Source organism: Acomys minous (assembly GCF_964271855.1).
Source record: "Acomys minous genome assembly, chromosome: 6".
Classification (NCBI taxonomy): domain Eukaryota; kingdom Metazoa; phylum Chordata; class Mammalia; order Rodentia; family Muridae; genus Acomys; species Acomys minous.
Genome location: NC_140487.1, coordinates 128,587,041 through 128,601,425, shown reverse-complemented (window position 1 = coordinate 128,601,425; position 14,385 = coordinate 128,587,041). Strand labels below are relative to the sequence as shown.

Genomic DNA, 14,385 nt, shown 5'->3' with positions numbered 1-14,385 from the left:
CTACCTCAGGAGGACCTGCGAGACCCTCTGTCTGTGGGCGAACCCGGAGCTGGGGCCAGAGGTGAGGAGCACCGTGGAGAAGAGGGAGGCTGGGAATGAGCCCAGGCTGGTGGACTGCTTGATGCCCACTGCCCACAGCGCTCTGAGCCTGGGACCCTAGGGGCCCCCGGTAGACCAGTCCTTGCCGATCTCTGAGGAGGTGGGTCGGGCTGAAGGGCCTGAGGTCCGGGGATGTGGAAGAGGGGAAATGCAGAGGCCTGAAGGGAACCAAGGGCTCTTGCCTAAGGAAGGGCTGAGGTGGGGGCGGGAGCCTTCCCTGCCAGGGCACTGAAGGGCCTGCTTTTCCCTGCCTGTCTTCCATCTGGACAGAACATAGTTCTCGGTGTCGGGAGGGCCCAGGCAAGATGATGTCCGTCGTAAGTCGGGGCTAGAAGCTCCATCCTGGGGAGGCCCAGGCTTCGGGTGGCCAAGTCCTCCTTTGCCCAGTCATTTTCTCTGCAGCTCCGAAAGGAGATGCCACGGGCAACAGAAGGCCTGGGAAGGATGTCCAGAAAGCCTCGGGAAGGAGTTGGCCCGGGTGGCAGATGCTAGAAGCATGGTGAGAGGTGGGAAGGAAAGTCCCAGGCAGGGACTAAGTGGTGTGTGTGTGTGGCGGGGGGGTTGGGGACTGGGCCCCAGGATAGAACAAGTAGGTTTGTCAGAACCTGGGGTGCCTTGAAAATCAGGGGCTTGGAGCTCAGCCAAGCAGGGCAGCCCTGGGCAGACGGTTGCCTGGGAGACCACAGGGGCCTCCATTCAGTGCACCACTGAGCTGGCGATGAAAGGGCTCCAGACTCTGGACCTAGAATGGTGATGCTTCAGCGAGGGGCCAGAGCAGGAATGAAGGACGCACACGGCCTCTTAGGTCCTCCTAGGCTCCAGTGTGCCTAGGGGTCGGTGAGGAGCTTGGCACAGCCACGGGGCTACCCGTTCTGAGGTGCCACGGGTGCTTTGTCTTGTAAAGTCTGCTCCTGTGAGGCTGGCTGGTTTTGGTGAAGCAGCTCTCGTTTTCTTTTGATTCTGTTGGAGCCTTGCAGAAAGTCTTCACACAGGCAAGAACTCTGTACCCCCCTGAGGAAGCTGGTAGCTTCTCCTGGTGTGAGGCTTTGCAGACACCCTTGGGCTCTTCTTGCTCCACCTCCTCCTACTTAGCTCCCCTGCTACCCAGCTCTGTACTAGCTCCATTGGTATTTATCTGCAAGTTATTATGATTCTGGGCTGCTCTGTAGCATCCTCCAACAGGGGGCTCTGTGATGCATATTGCCCTCCCAGGGCGAGGGTAACTGGACAGACAGCCCCACCCCCGACACTCATGTTCTCTGCCCCTTTTGCTTTCTCTAGGTGCGTGATGAGCTACAGGCCTAGACCTCATCTCAGTTAAGGGGGTCCCCTGCTGATGACTGACCCCTCTGCTAATCCAGGCTGGCTGCACCCAAATCCCAGAGAGTCCCCGTCCCTCCAGGATGAATCTCCTTCTGGATAGCACCCTTGGTCCTGTTTCATCGCCCGAGGACCCAGGGCCTGATCTGGACAGCAGATGGCGTTTCCTGAGTGCCAACGTTCTGCCCGTGGGTGAGTAAGGCCTCCTTCGTGCCTGGCACTTTTCCTGCTGAATGACTCTGACCTTTTAGACCCAAGGGATGGTGTGAATCCTATGATGTCACCTGGGGAGGAGAAACTGCCACCTTCCCCAAAAGAGGGTGCTCTTATCTCTGGGGAGCCCAGCACATGGTGCAAAGGCAGCTAATGTGCACCGACCCTACACATACGCACGTTCTACCTGGCTGGACGCAGTGACTGCGCCAGTTCCTGGTGCCCACTGTCAGAGCAGCACAGGGATCTGCCGTGGGGAGGCTTCTAGGTCAGGTGTTGGGTTCTGAAGGAGAGCAGGGCTTCTCTGCTCCTGAGCTGCTGGCTTGCTGGGTGCTCTGTCAAGGGGCAGGTCTGCCTCTGCCTGTGTGTGTCATATGTGTTCACACCACACACACCCTTTTTGCCCTAGCTTGTTAATCCTACATTCTCCAGATGCGCCTGAACAGGCCTCCCTACCTGAGGGTGGGGATGTGTCTGCTCAGCTGTGCAAAGCCCCTGCTGGGCTCTGGCCCTGGGCTCTACTCTATCTGGATTGGACACTAGGAAAAGGAGAGGTGAGCGGAGCCCTTCTCAGACCCCAGAGTTCCTCCAAGGCCCCCCCAAGGCCCTGGAGGGCAGCCAGAGTTCCTAGATACGGGTGGAGCGTGACCCTGCTTCCTGGCTCTCTTGTCGCCACCTCTGCTCATGGTTCCCTTGTCACAGACTGCCCCGCAGCCCCTCCCCTTGCCTGGTTTGCATGCTGGGTCTAGACTGAGTCTGCAGGCGGGGTGGGGGAGGGGGGAAGGATGGGGAGGGGGCTCCTAGTTTGGCCTGAGGATCTTCTGGAAGGTTTCCTGAAGCAGCCCCCATGGAGCTGGGTAGGGCGTGAGTGGCACTTACACTACCAGCCACGTGTGCTTTGTTCTTAGTTTCGCTAAGGTGGGTCTCAGTGGGGCTAGCACCTGCTCAGCTCCCTCTGTGTGTGAGAGAGGGTGTGAGGGTGTTAACCTGGTTCACCGGCTCCGTGTGCTGGGGGCTGCCCTGGGTCTGCTCCTGGCCCACTGTGTTTTGGGTCCTGGATTACTAGCTTGCACAAGGCCCGGCCATACTTGCTGTTACCATTCTTTGATGCATCTTGGCTTCTCGGCTTTTGTGACCCACAGGGATTAGGTCTCATTTTCGGACCAGGCAGTAAGACCTTCTAAGATGCTGGCCTGGGCGGATGGACCCGTAAGACCCAAATTCAGGGCTGTGAATGGGGGGGGGGGGGAAGATCGGCTGCCATCCGTAGCCAGCATCTCTCCCCTTCAGTCTGTCCTATCGCACTTCTGGGGTATCCGTGGTAACGGGTTTCATTTAGAGCAATTCAGTGCAATCCAGGCTGAGGGGTGGGGGTGCACACGAATACCGGCTTGTAGGCCAGGCAGGAAGCTTGCAGTGTTGGGGTGTAGCACCAGCCTCCCATGTCTGAGCTCTAAGCCATGGGGGGTCCAGCGAGGAGTTCTGAGGCACACTTCAGGCTCTGTGAGCAGCTGCTGTCTGGTTCCTGAACCCTTTCTTCCTCCCATGTCACCGAGGTCATGGTGAAAATCAGACCATGGTGGTTGGTGGGAGAGACAGGAAGGCATTCCTAGAACGGAAAAAGAGTTCCTGGATCCCCTGCCTTGGAAACCGTCTTGGCAGCCATCTGGAGAGATGCAGTCCTGTAAACGGGGCCACAGAGGTTGTGACGGCTGCTGCCTTTACTTCCGCGCTTCAGACAGAAGTCTCCTCTCTGTCCCAGTGCAGACCTCAGGGTCTGCCACTTACCTGCCTGTGGCCAGTCCACTGAGGCCTGAGGTATAGGAGGGTGTGTTTGGAGTGCTGCTGAGGGAGCGAGCCTGCTTTTACTGAGAACCCGACCACAGCTGTTTATGTGCTCAGGTGCTGATGGAGCAGACGCGCCCTCAGAGACAGCCTGGCCACTGCGAGCTCAGGTGCGCATAGCTGCCTTTCTACTTCACTTGAGGAGAGACGGCTCAGCCGGTTTGGGAAGTGGTTGAAATCGGGGTCCTCCCCGGGGACAGATAGATGGCCTGTGATGGCCTGTGTATATGTGTCTCAGGAGTGCTTGTCACGGGAGGTACCAGGGGAAGGAGACCCCGGCCACCAGGGATGCGGGCCAGCTGCGGTGTGCGTCCCTGTGTCCCTCTGCCTCCGTGTTGTTGTCTGAGCCTGCGCTGTGAGGCTGGGGTAGGGATGTGTGCCCCAGGGGCCTGGGAGTGAGGGACAAGGGTGTCCCCAGCAGGACACATGTGTCCCCAGGGGGCCTGGGAGTGAGGGACAAGGGTGTCCCCAGCAGGACACATGTGTCCCCAGGGGCCTGGGAGTGAGGGACAAGGGTGTCCCCAGCAGGACACGTGTGTCCCCAGGGGGCTTTCCCACTTCAAAGAGTGCTCAGATCCTAGCTCCTTCCCACCTCCAACCCCAATGCTGCGTCAGCCTCTCATGGACTTTTTTTTTCTCCTGGCCATGAAAGCAAGGCTGGCTCCAGCGGGCGAGCTGCTGAGCTGCTCTAGAAAGTGCAATGTAAACTATAAAGAAGCTAGTGCAATTCACTGACACCAGCCCCGGCTCCTTTAAGTCTTTGTGCGAGGGTTTCTGACTGTGTGGCCTGGTGGAGGGTTATGGCCGCCTGTTTCTCCCAATCAGTCCGGCTGCATTTTCAGTGTGAACCCTTCTGGCCTCAGGGTACAGTTCTTTGTTTGTTTTGTTTTGTTTTGTTTTTCCCCATCTTGGAGCTTTCTCCTGGAGCCTGACTTTGTGTGTATTTGTGTGTTGTGTATGTGTGTATGTGTGTGCACATACATGTGTGGAGACCAATGACTGGCTTTGGTGTCAGATTGATGGCGTCGTCTTCCATCTTATTTTCTGCCGTGATGGCTGACCAGTGAGCTCCTGGGGTCTGCCTCTCTTTCCCTCCCTGGTGCTGGGATGGTGACTGTGTGCTGCAGGACCTGCCTTCTTATGTGGGTTCCTCATGCACGAGACAAGCACTTTAGCCCCTCCTCTTTAAAGGTGTACCAGACCAGCACTCTCCCACTGAGCTAAGTACCTTTGTAGTCTTTCTTAGTTTTGTTTTGAGAAAGGGGCTCGCTGGGTTGCCAGGCTGTCCTTAAACGTCCTGTAGCCCAAGTAGCTCGCGAGCTCAAGGTCCCTCCTGCCTCAGGCTCCTGGGTCCCACAACCCTGAGTTGGAAGGGCTGCCTCCTGCCTGCACCCATGGGCGGCGCACTGTGGTTATCACCTGGTGTCTAGCACATTTCGAAGGGAGGCCACCACCAAAGTTGCTGCAGGGGAGACTCTTGCAGCTCCTCCAGCGCAGGAAGCTGCGGTGTGAGGTGGCATTTGATGTCCTTCTCAGGTTCTTTGAAGCTTCTACCTTCAGCTTGCTGAGCAAGCAAAGGAGGGGCCTGGGTGTGGGTGTGTGAGTGTCAGTGAAGCCAGGTGGTGGCCTGGCCCAGCCTGGAGCCTGTGGGGTGCCTGGGTCAGAAGCAGGGCCTTTCCTGTCTGTCTGTCTGTATGTCTGTCTGTCTGAGCATGTAGCACGGATGTGGAGGTCAGAGGACAATTTTTAGGAGTCACTTCATTCCTTCCACCATGTATGTCCTGGGAACTCAGGCTGTCACGCTTGGCAGCAAAGCATCTTTAACTTCTGAACCATCTCACTGGCCCCAGAACCTTTTCTAGAAGGGCGAGATGTGTGGACTCTCCTCTAGGACTTCTGTGACTAGGAGAGTGGACCAGTAGCAGCTGCTTGGGGGGCTCCCTGAGGTTGGAGGCGTGTGTGAGATGGGGTGGTAGGTGGGGAGCCTGGAGCTGCGATGCTGTGGGGTCCTTCTAAGGAGGGAGGCCGCTGAAGAAGGGTTGTGTGGCAGAGGAGACTATATGCCATTTAAGGAGCTGGGGCTCAGAGGCCGCTATCTCAGGCAGCTGAGGCGTCCTGGCAGGGGTGGACTTGACGGGGTACGTGGCCAGATGAGCTGAGTATTATCTTGCTGCCTGAGACTGGCACGTTCGGAGTCTCTCCCTATGGCTGGGCATAGGGTACTTCTTTCCCACGATGCATGTCCCTGGGCCTTGTCCTTGGGCTGAGGAAAGATTGGCAGGGTATGCTTGATTGGCAAGTGTGGCCAAGTACTGGGTGTAGGTGTCCTTTTAAAATCTATTTTTATTTTTGTTTCTTTTTCTTTCTTTCTTTCTTTCATTTATTTATTTATTTATTTATTTATTTATTTATTTATTTTTTGAGACAGGGTTTCTCTGTGTAGCCTTGGCTGTCCTGGACTCCCTTTGTAGACCAGGCTGGACTCGAACTCACAGCGATCCACCTGCCTCTGCCTCTCGAGTGCTAGGATTAAAGGCATGCGCCACCCCCCACCCCCCCGCCTTAGTTTTGTTTCTTATCTCTCTTTCTCTTTTCTCCACCTCAATCCCTTCCAACACCCCAACACCCAGTAGGAGAGAAAGAAGGTTAGTGGGGAGAGGGGGTGTATTTCTCTTTGGCTACTCCCTGCTGTTTAGGGTCATTGAGTTCTTTGGGGCAGCACCAATCTCCAACGTCAGGATATTCAACCAGCAAGCACAAGCGCAGCAACCGCCTTCCCCTCCTCTTCCAACCATCTTCTCACGGTCCTCCACCCAATCTCTCTCTGGGTTCTCATGTTTATACTCTCCCAGAGTCTGCGCAAGGATGTTTTCCAGCCGGCAAAGATCACACACCTTTTCATGAGGCTGTGGACAAACTGGAGCATCCCCCATATGACACACCTGGGATTAAAACAAAAACACGTTTATATAACATAGCTGAGTTTTTAAAGAAGCCAAAACTTCCAGCACTCGGGAGGCAGAGGCAGGCGGATCGCTGTGAGTTCGAGGCCAGCCTGAGGCTACACAGAGAGACCCTGTCTTAAAAAAACACCAAAAAAAAAAAAAAAAAAAAAAAAAAAGAAGCCAAAACTTCCACAACAACTGGGCTTGTTTTTTCTCCCCATCTTTGGGCACTGGGCTAAGTGGATGCAGAAGAACCCCATCTCAGCACAGCTCCTCCTGATGTCTATGCAGGACACTGGGCTGGTAGGAGGGAGTCTGGAGGGAGAGGAAGGTGTAGACAGATTGGTCAAGTGTGTATAAATCTAAGAGCGCTCCAAGGAGAGCTTCCCGAGGTTTCCACCAGAAGGCATTGTGGGGGAGTTCCTGGTGAGAAAGGTGTATCCTTTGGGACGGGGAAGGAGCCGATGTCCTGCTTAGCCGCCTTCAGCTCTGTTCTCAAGAGAGGGGGCACGGATTCTCTGTGGTGCTGGTGTAGTCCTCTTAAGCACATAAACAGCTGACCCCAGCAGGCAGGGAGTGTAGGCAGTGAGTAAAGACTTAACCTCTGGGTCGGGAATCTATGGGTCCTGCTCTTTCTCTAGTCTCAAGGACTGGCCAGTCCTGCTGGGCGGCCGCCTCTCCTCTGAGCATGCGCTCCTCCCTTTAGTGTTCCCACCTCTCCTCTGAGCGTGCGCTCCTCCCTTTAGTGTTCCCCCACTTGTCCACATGGCAATTTCAGCCCGTTGCCAACGGAGCATGGCTGTGGCCACCTAGATGGCTCCACCTGAATGCCACGCTCAACTTCAGCTGCTCTGTCAGCAACATCGAAATCCTTGAGCCGGAACCCCGAGCAACCTTCCAGTCATACGACCCACCTACCCTGGAGTGCTTCTCTGTGCCCCAGGCTCTGTCCATGTTTCCTGCCTCTCCAGCTTCTGTTGGATCGGAACAACCCTCAGGGCATGCTCTCTGGCCAAGCAGGGGCTCGTGACTGCTCCCAACTCCCAGCCACACATAGACATGAGCACACATGCAATATGGTACACAGACATGTGCTCCTGGGGTTCCTCACGGGGTAGCCAAGGACCTCACTGCACTAGCCCCTCCCTGCCTCGCCAGCCTCCCTCTAGCCTTTTCTCGGCTCCCCCAGCTTGACTAAAAGCAATCAAACCCTGCTGGTCTCCGGAGCTCCCTGCTGGGCCTCCAGGTGCCCTTGAACCTACCGCCACAGCTGGGTTGCGTGCTTACTTCACACTGATCACCCGGCAGAGGCCTCTTCTAAGCAGGGTCCCAGTGAACATGCGCACGCTCAGAGAGTACTTGCGGCCGGTGGTAGAAAAGAAGAAGAGCAATCTTGTGAACGAATGGCCAGCCTGGCAGAGGATGCTGCAGTGATGGAGGTGCGCACAGTAGACCTGGACTTGGTCTAGGGTGAGGTAAAACGGACAGGGACAGTGCTCTGGTTACCAAACTCTGCCCTGCTGACTGGTGGCTTCTGGGAACAGCCCTGTGAGGCTGGGGGATCTAGGGCCATCAGGAGCGCCCGGGACAGGTCTTTCCTGAGACCTTCTCTTGAGCCCCTCTCCTGTCCCCAACCCCTCCTAGGCAAGCGGGGCTGTACACCTATGACCCTGAGTTGTAAAAGGCAGACACAAGCATGTCTGCGGTTCTGGGTTTAGGGGTGTAGTGGGAAGGCAGGAAGGGGAGGAGCCTGATTCTTCCATGTACTTCCTGTCCCAGCTAGGGCCCAGGATATCCTTGCTCAGTGTCCAGGAAAGGGCTCCCAGGTCATCCCTGGCTTAGGCAGCTGAAGAGCTACCCTCACCCTGAGCCTAGAGTAGGCCCAGCACCTTCTGTATTTCTTCCCCGGCATGGTGGTCCCTATTGCACTGAACATTGTAGCAAACCATCAGCCACAGCACACCAGTCCACGTTTTGCCCCCAACTGTCCTAGGGTCATGCAGGTTAGGAGAAGCCCATCTCCTCCATCTACCTACGGCCTCCCACCTCCCACTAGAGCTAGAGGGCCCTGATGGCTCTAGAGCCTCGTGAGCAGCTCTCTGTAGGTCCCAGGGGTTAAAGGAGCTCAGTGGGTTTGCCTTGGAAAATTCCCAGCAGAATATTCTGTCTGAGCCAGGCGTGGTGGCGCGCGCCTTTAATCCCAGCACTCGGGAGGCAGAGGCAGGTGGATCGCTGTGAGTTCAAGGCCAGCCTGGTCTGCAAAGCAAGTCCAGGGCAGTCAAGGCTACACAGAGAAACTCTGTCTCTGAAAAACAAAAAACAAACAAACAAACAAACAAAAAAGAAAGAAAGAATATTCTGTCTGCCTGCCTGTCTAGCCTGGGGCTGTTCCTTGCTCAAGACTGTTTACCAGGGATGCCCTAGTCAGGGCTCTAGGTGGCACAGAAGAGGCAAGACTATGGCACACTGAGGGCCCTGCCTAAGCTGACAGGTGCCCTATCCCGGAAGACCTGCAGAGGAAGGGGCTGTTTGTGACAGGGACCTCAGGTTCCAGGCACCCTGAGCAAGTGACTTCCTTTCTCGGCGCCTCAGTTTTCTTCTTACAGAAAATGTGGTGTCAGGCAGCATCCACAGAGATACCTCTGAGCCGCACCCCCCCCCCCCGTGTGTCTTTACCCCCTTCTTTTTGCACCAGCTTAACACAGCAGAGTTTGGAGGCCTTTCCCTAACTAGAGGCCAGGTCACCTCCTCATCTCCATAGTGCTGGCCTGGCCTGGCCTTCCTTTCCTGGGTGCCGGACCTCAGGGCTTGTGTGTGGGGAGCAGAATCCAGGGTGTAGGGAGTCGATCCTGCAGGTTATCTTGATTTCTGATTGAGAACGGGACGTCTTAAAGACCAGATGCTGGTAGAGAACGAAACACACACTTTCTAAATTTAGCCAGTTGAGAATTGCACATTTACCCAATTAGACGTATTGATTTGGCGAGCGTGTGCTTGCTCTCTCTGCGGCGCCCTCGCTGCGCCTCTTGCTGCCTCTCTGTGAGCATCCGTGTGGGCCTGTGTGTCCGTGGTGGTGACCGCTGGCTGCAACCAAGGTCTCTGAGCTGTGCTCCTGCCCTGGGACCACCTGCCACATGCAGAGCTGGCTCCTGCTGTCAGCAGGGAGTTTCTGAGTGTGAGGGGTCGTGAGGTCAAACCTGGGTGGATTCCTTCCTGCCAGCAGCGTAGGACTGTCCCTGAAGGTCCCTCAAAGCTAGACCTGTTCAGCATGCATGGGAGCAATGGGCAGAGGGTTCCCTGCCTGCAAGAACTCATGCGTTTACAAGGAAAAGTGACTTAGAACAACGGCAAGGCGGGGGTGGTGGGGGTGGAGAAATGGCTCAGAGGTTAAGAGCACTGGCTGCTCTTCCAGAGGTCCCGAGTTCAATTCCCAGCAACCACATGGTGCTCACAACCACCTATAATACGACCCTATGCCCTCTTCCAGTGAGCATGAAGACAGCATACTCACGCATGAAACAAGCAAATAAATCTTAAAACAATAACAATAAAAACCCAAGGGCAGCCGGGCAGTGGTGGCACACACCTTTAATCCCAGCACTTGGGAGGCAGAGGCAGGCAGATCGCTGTGAGTTTGAGGCCAGGCTGGTCTACAGAGGGAGTGAGGGCAGTGAGGGCTACACAGAGAAACCCTGTCTCGAAAAACCAACAAAAGGAAATAAAGAAGCAGTAGGCAGGAGTGAAAGGATGCACAATGTATCCAATGTCCCCACAGCGCAGTGGGTGTTTTAGAGAGGCCGGCGAGTCTAGTGGGGTAAGAGTGAGGGCTGTGCTAGAGACCTCAGGCAAGAAGGCTTACTTGGGTCTTGGGTGGCTCTTCCACTTCAGACAGTGGCCGGTGTGTGTGACTGTCACACTGAGAAGAGTCCTTGGAGTGCCTGATGGCACCATTACAGAGCACAAAAGGAAACCACAAACTCCAGGGGTCGCTTGACCAGTGCTGGTTACAAAGTTGCAGAAGCCAGGAAACATTGGCAGCTCAGTGCCTGGTGGAGTAAGTGCGCCATGGTTTCCACGCAGGAGTCTTACTAGCATCTGGCATGTACCAGAAGGTTCTGCTTGGGCAGGAGGCTGGGATTCAGGCATTCTTACAGCTCCAGGAGCCATTGGTTTCTCAGCTCACACTTTATTTTACTGTAAATATTTTATTTTTTTATGTGTGTGTTCATGTGAGTGCAAGTACCTAAGGGGCCCGGAAGAAGACATAGGACGCCCTGGAGGGAGAGGTACAGGCATTGCTGAGCTGTCTGATGTGGGAGCTGGGAATCCAACTCAGGGCTCTTTCAAGAGCAGCACATCCCCGTAACCACGGAGCCTTCTGCCCAGCTCTTCATGCTTTATTTCTTGTTCTTTTATGCTCTTCTGGACACCTGGGTCCTGGAAAAGCGTCTGCTGTCAGGGTGTGCCTGTGCGGTTCTGGCCTGGGCATTAGGTTACAGTCTAGAAAAGGAGCCAGGTGAAACCTGGGGGAGTATGTGTGCATGTGTGGCCACGGTGGGAGGACAGTTGGCATCACAGGCCCCCGGGGAGGAGTTCTCCTAACTGCCCCCACAGCATGGCTCTGGCAGCCACAGCTCAGAGAGCAAAGCTCTGGTCATGATGGTGGGGATGATGATATGACAGGTGTTTGTAGCTGTGGTAGGAATGTGGTGTGCCACTTACCCTGACCAGAGTCTGAGTCCACGCAGCCATAGCCAGATTAGGCATTCCAGAAGGTATGTTTATAGATCTTCCACAGCTGGCCGTGAGGGGTCAGTGAGCCTAGAAAGCAGAGCGCCTGAGGTTCTCAGAAGTCAGCGTTGGCCACAGGATCTATGGCGGAGCTGAGGAGTCCATGGGTGGCTTGAGGAGAGCCAAGGTTCTGCAGACACCAGGGAGCACATCAGGGGAGAGAGTAAGGCTGGAGAGGAGGTAGGGAGGCCTCTCATGGGTCTGTGGGAGCCGGGGCGTGGCCTCTCAAGTCATTGGACCAGAGCTGATGACATGTCCAGGGACAAAAAGAGCAGGCAGGATCTGCCTCATAGGACACCCCTCCGTGTACTCCTTGCCTCTTTCTGGCGTAGAAACCTGTATCCTGACACGAGTGTCATCCCAGGTGCAGTCTTTCTTCTCCTGCTGGGCCACATTCAGGGTTCGAGTCTCCTCACTGGGTCATACATACCCCCTTCTTTGGTCTGGCTAAGGTTTCCTATGCCATTCTCAACCACCCAGGCTAGAACACAAAACCTAAGAGCCCAGGACCCACTTGGTACAGAAACAACACAGCACAGTACAGAGTAAGTGCTACAAATCTGCAGCAGTCTGGGGGCTTTGGGTGGCTTGCCGGCAGGGTGGACCCTATCTGGGCTATAGTGAGCAAGGTGGAGGGAGCCAAGGACTCTATGGACACAGGTGTGAGTGAGACATTTTCTCTTGGTCTTTCTTTCCCTCCGCCTCTCCATCCCTGCCTGCTACAGACAGGGGCATGGGGCCAGAGAGGTTCATCCTTGGAAGAAAAGAGGTAGGGGCTGCTGAGAAGCCTAATTTGACAAGGAGGTGCCAAGATGGTCCCCGGGATCCAGGGCCTGTCTATGCCAACAGCTGTGGACACTCTATAGGACCTGCAACAGCAGGAAGGTGCTCTGAGGGGGGCCAGAGGCTGGCCAGGGAGGGGCCCAGTACTCTATCTCCTGCTCCCACCCTGGTCCTCTCTCCAGGCCCGAATACTGGTTTCCAAGACAGCAGCACCAAGCCCCCTCCCACTCTGACCCAGAAACACTTCTCCTGAAGGGAGCATCCTACCCAGCACTTAGGCCAGCCGGCCTATTACCCTTTTCCACAGATCTCGGTACTGTCAGTGCTCTGCATGTGCTCTCTGACCTCTTGGTTCTGGGGGAGGTGACCCAGACCCTCCTCTTCAAGCACCTTGGGGGCGGAGAGCAATGACCTCAAGCTCAGGGCTTTGCTTTAGCTGCGTGGAGCAGCCTCGAGATGTGGGAAGCGCTCTCGGCCCCGCCCCCTCCTGGTCCGAGGCTCCGGCCACGCAGAGGCGAGGGCGGGGAGGCTGCGGGTGCATCTTTGCAGAAAGAGTACTTTGGATGCGGCGGGCGCGGGGCGGGTGCTGGCCCCGTTGTCCGCCCCGCGCCCGGTCTCTGCACGTTGGTTGCGCTTGCCCGCGGTTCCACGTTGCGCCCCGCTCTATGCGCTGCGCAGCTGGGGGCCCCTCCGGCCCCCTCCCAGCGCGGGGCGGGCAGGGGGTGTGGTGCGGGCGGCACGAGTGACAGCGCGCTCCTCGCGCGGCGCCTCCACGGGGCTCAGTGTCACAGCGCCGAACGCGCTGCGCGCATAGCCCTCCGCGGGCCGCCAGCCCTGGCAAAGCGATGCCCTCGGAGCCTTAGCCTCAGTCAGAGCCAGGCCACTGACCACGGAGTCCGAGCCCTCGTGGCCACCTCGCTGCTGTCAACGCGGAGACAATGGACGCGGGAGCCGCCCCGCAGAAGCACAGTAGGTGCCGCTCCTGTTGCTGCAGACGTAGGGCTGGGGCGGGTAGACGCGCGGGGGCGCGCTGCTCCTGGCCCGGGCCGGGGCTATGCTCGGGGAGGGGGCGCTTGCGGTTCCAGAGCCGCATGCCGGTCCCAGCTGCTTCTCTTCTCCGTTTGGGCGCGGGTGCGCATGTGGGATCGCAGCAGGACAGGCAGAGAGGTCCAAGGCTGTCTTGGTGGCCTCAGGTACTGGATGAAGGATCAAAGCACCGCCCCCTGCAAACTTTCCTCCCCAGGTTTCAGGACGGGTGTACTGGGGCTGTGATTCTGTGTGGAGACTGACCCCTGCTAGGGTGGGGGTGGGGACGCCCCTACTTCCACGCAGTGGTGCAGCAAGGCCACTGCCAGAAGCGCTGGGTGGACAGCTGCAGCACAGCGGAACACATCACACATCTGTCCGGGCTAGGGTAGGATGCATCTGCCCAGCCCCCAGGCCAAGTGGGAACCACATACATGGCCCTGTAGGGTCTTGTGGGGGAAGAGTTCAAGTATCCAGTGAGGTGATTCCTGGGGCTCTGGGCTTCTGTGCCTTTCTGGGGCATTTTGTAGGGGTTGGGGTACTTACAGAACTATCAAAAGAGAGATGCCAAAGGCACAGGAGATTTCCCCTCCCCTCCCCTCCCCTCCCCTCTCCTCTCTTCTCTTCTTCTCTCTCCCCCTTTCCTCCCCTCCCTCCCTCTCCCCTCCCTCCCCTCCCTCTCCCCTCCCCTCTCCTCTCCTTCCTCCATTTCCAGTCCCTCTCTGTGCTGGCTGGTGACAACTGAGACACACGGAGTGATCACAGATCCATACTAAATCAGGTCTCCCTGGTGCCTCAGCGTGCAACGGTACCAGTGTGTCCCTTGCTCCCTAATGCCCTGGGCTCCTAGCTGTTCTCATGTCTGGGCCACAGTATCCAAAACATCCACCCTGGGGTGCCCACTAGTGTCTTGCCTGAAAAAAGTCCCAACTTAGGAGCTGCAAAGGGGAAGTCTGGGCACCATGGACAGGAGCCGGTCAGAGGTCAAACCTACCTTCTGACCTGTTAGTGGGCCAGGGGCCCGCACATCTTTCCCCTCCCCAGGGCGCTGGTCCTAGTTGTCCCATCACATCACCTCTGCACTTAACCCACAGCTACATTCTCCGCAAGTCCCCATGAAAAGGGCTGGACTTTAGGTAGAGCGAGAGACTGGTGTGACTTCAGCTTACCCAGGGAGTTCTGCAGTCCCATTCCCTAAGGCCCAGCTTTTTGGGGTCCCGTCCAATGTGAGAAGACAGCTGACCCCTAACACTCTTGGAACAGGAGCAGTTGGAGTTGGCCAGAGAGTGGCTTGACAGCGAGTGGGGTCTGGAGCTGCAGGGGCTGGCTTGGTAGCCTAGATGCCTTGGACCCTCACCATCCA

The 14,385-nt window shown here is 56.7% G+C and overlaps 1 protein-coding gene across 1 annotated transcript in view; it reads left to right on the top strand.

Annotated features, from left to right (window-relative positions):
* Nucleotides 1-14,385, top strand: part of PLCH2 (phospholipase C eta 2) — a 77,817-nt gene that overhangs the window by 7,993 nt on the left and 55,439 nt on the right. The window contains exon 2 of the mRNA XM_084788232.1: nt 1,461-1,611. Within this exon, the coding sequence (XP_084644358.1) occupies nt 1,461-1,611 (151 nt within the window). The remainder of the gene's footprint in view (nt 1-1,460; nt 1,612-14,385) is intronic.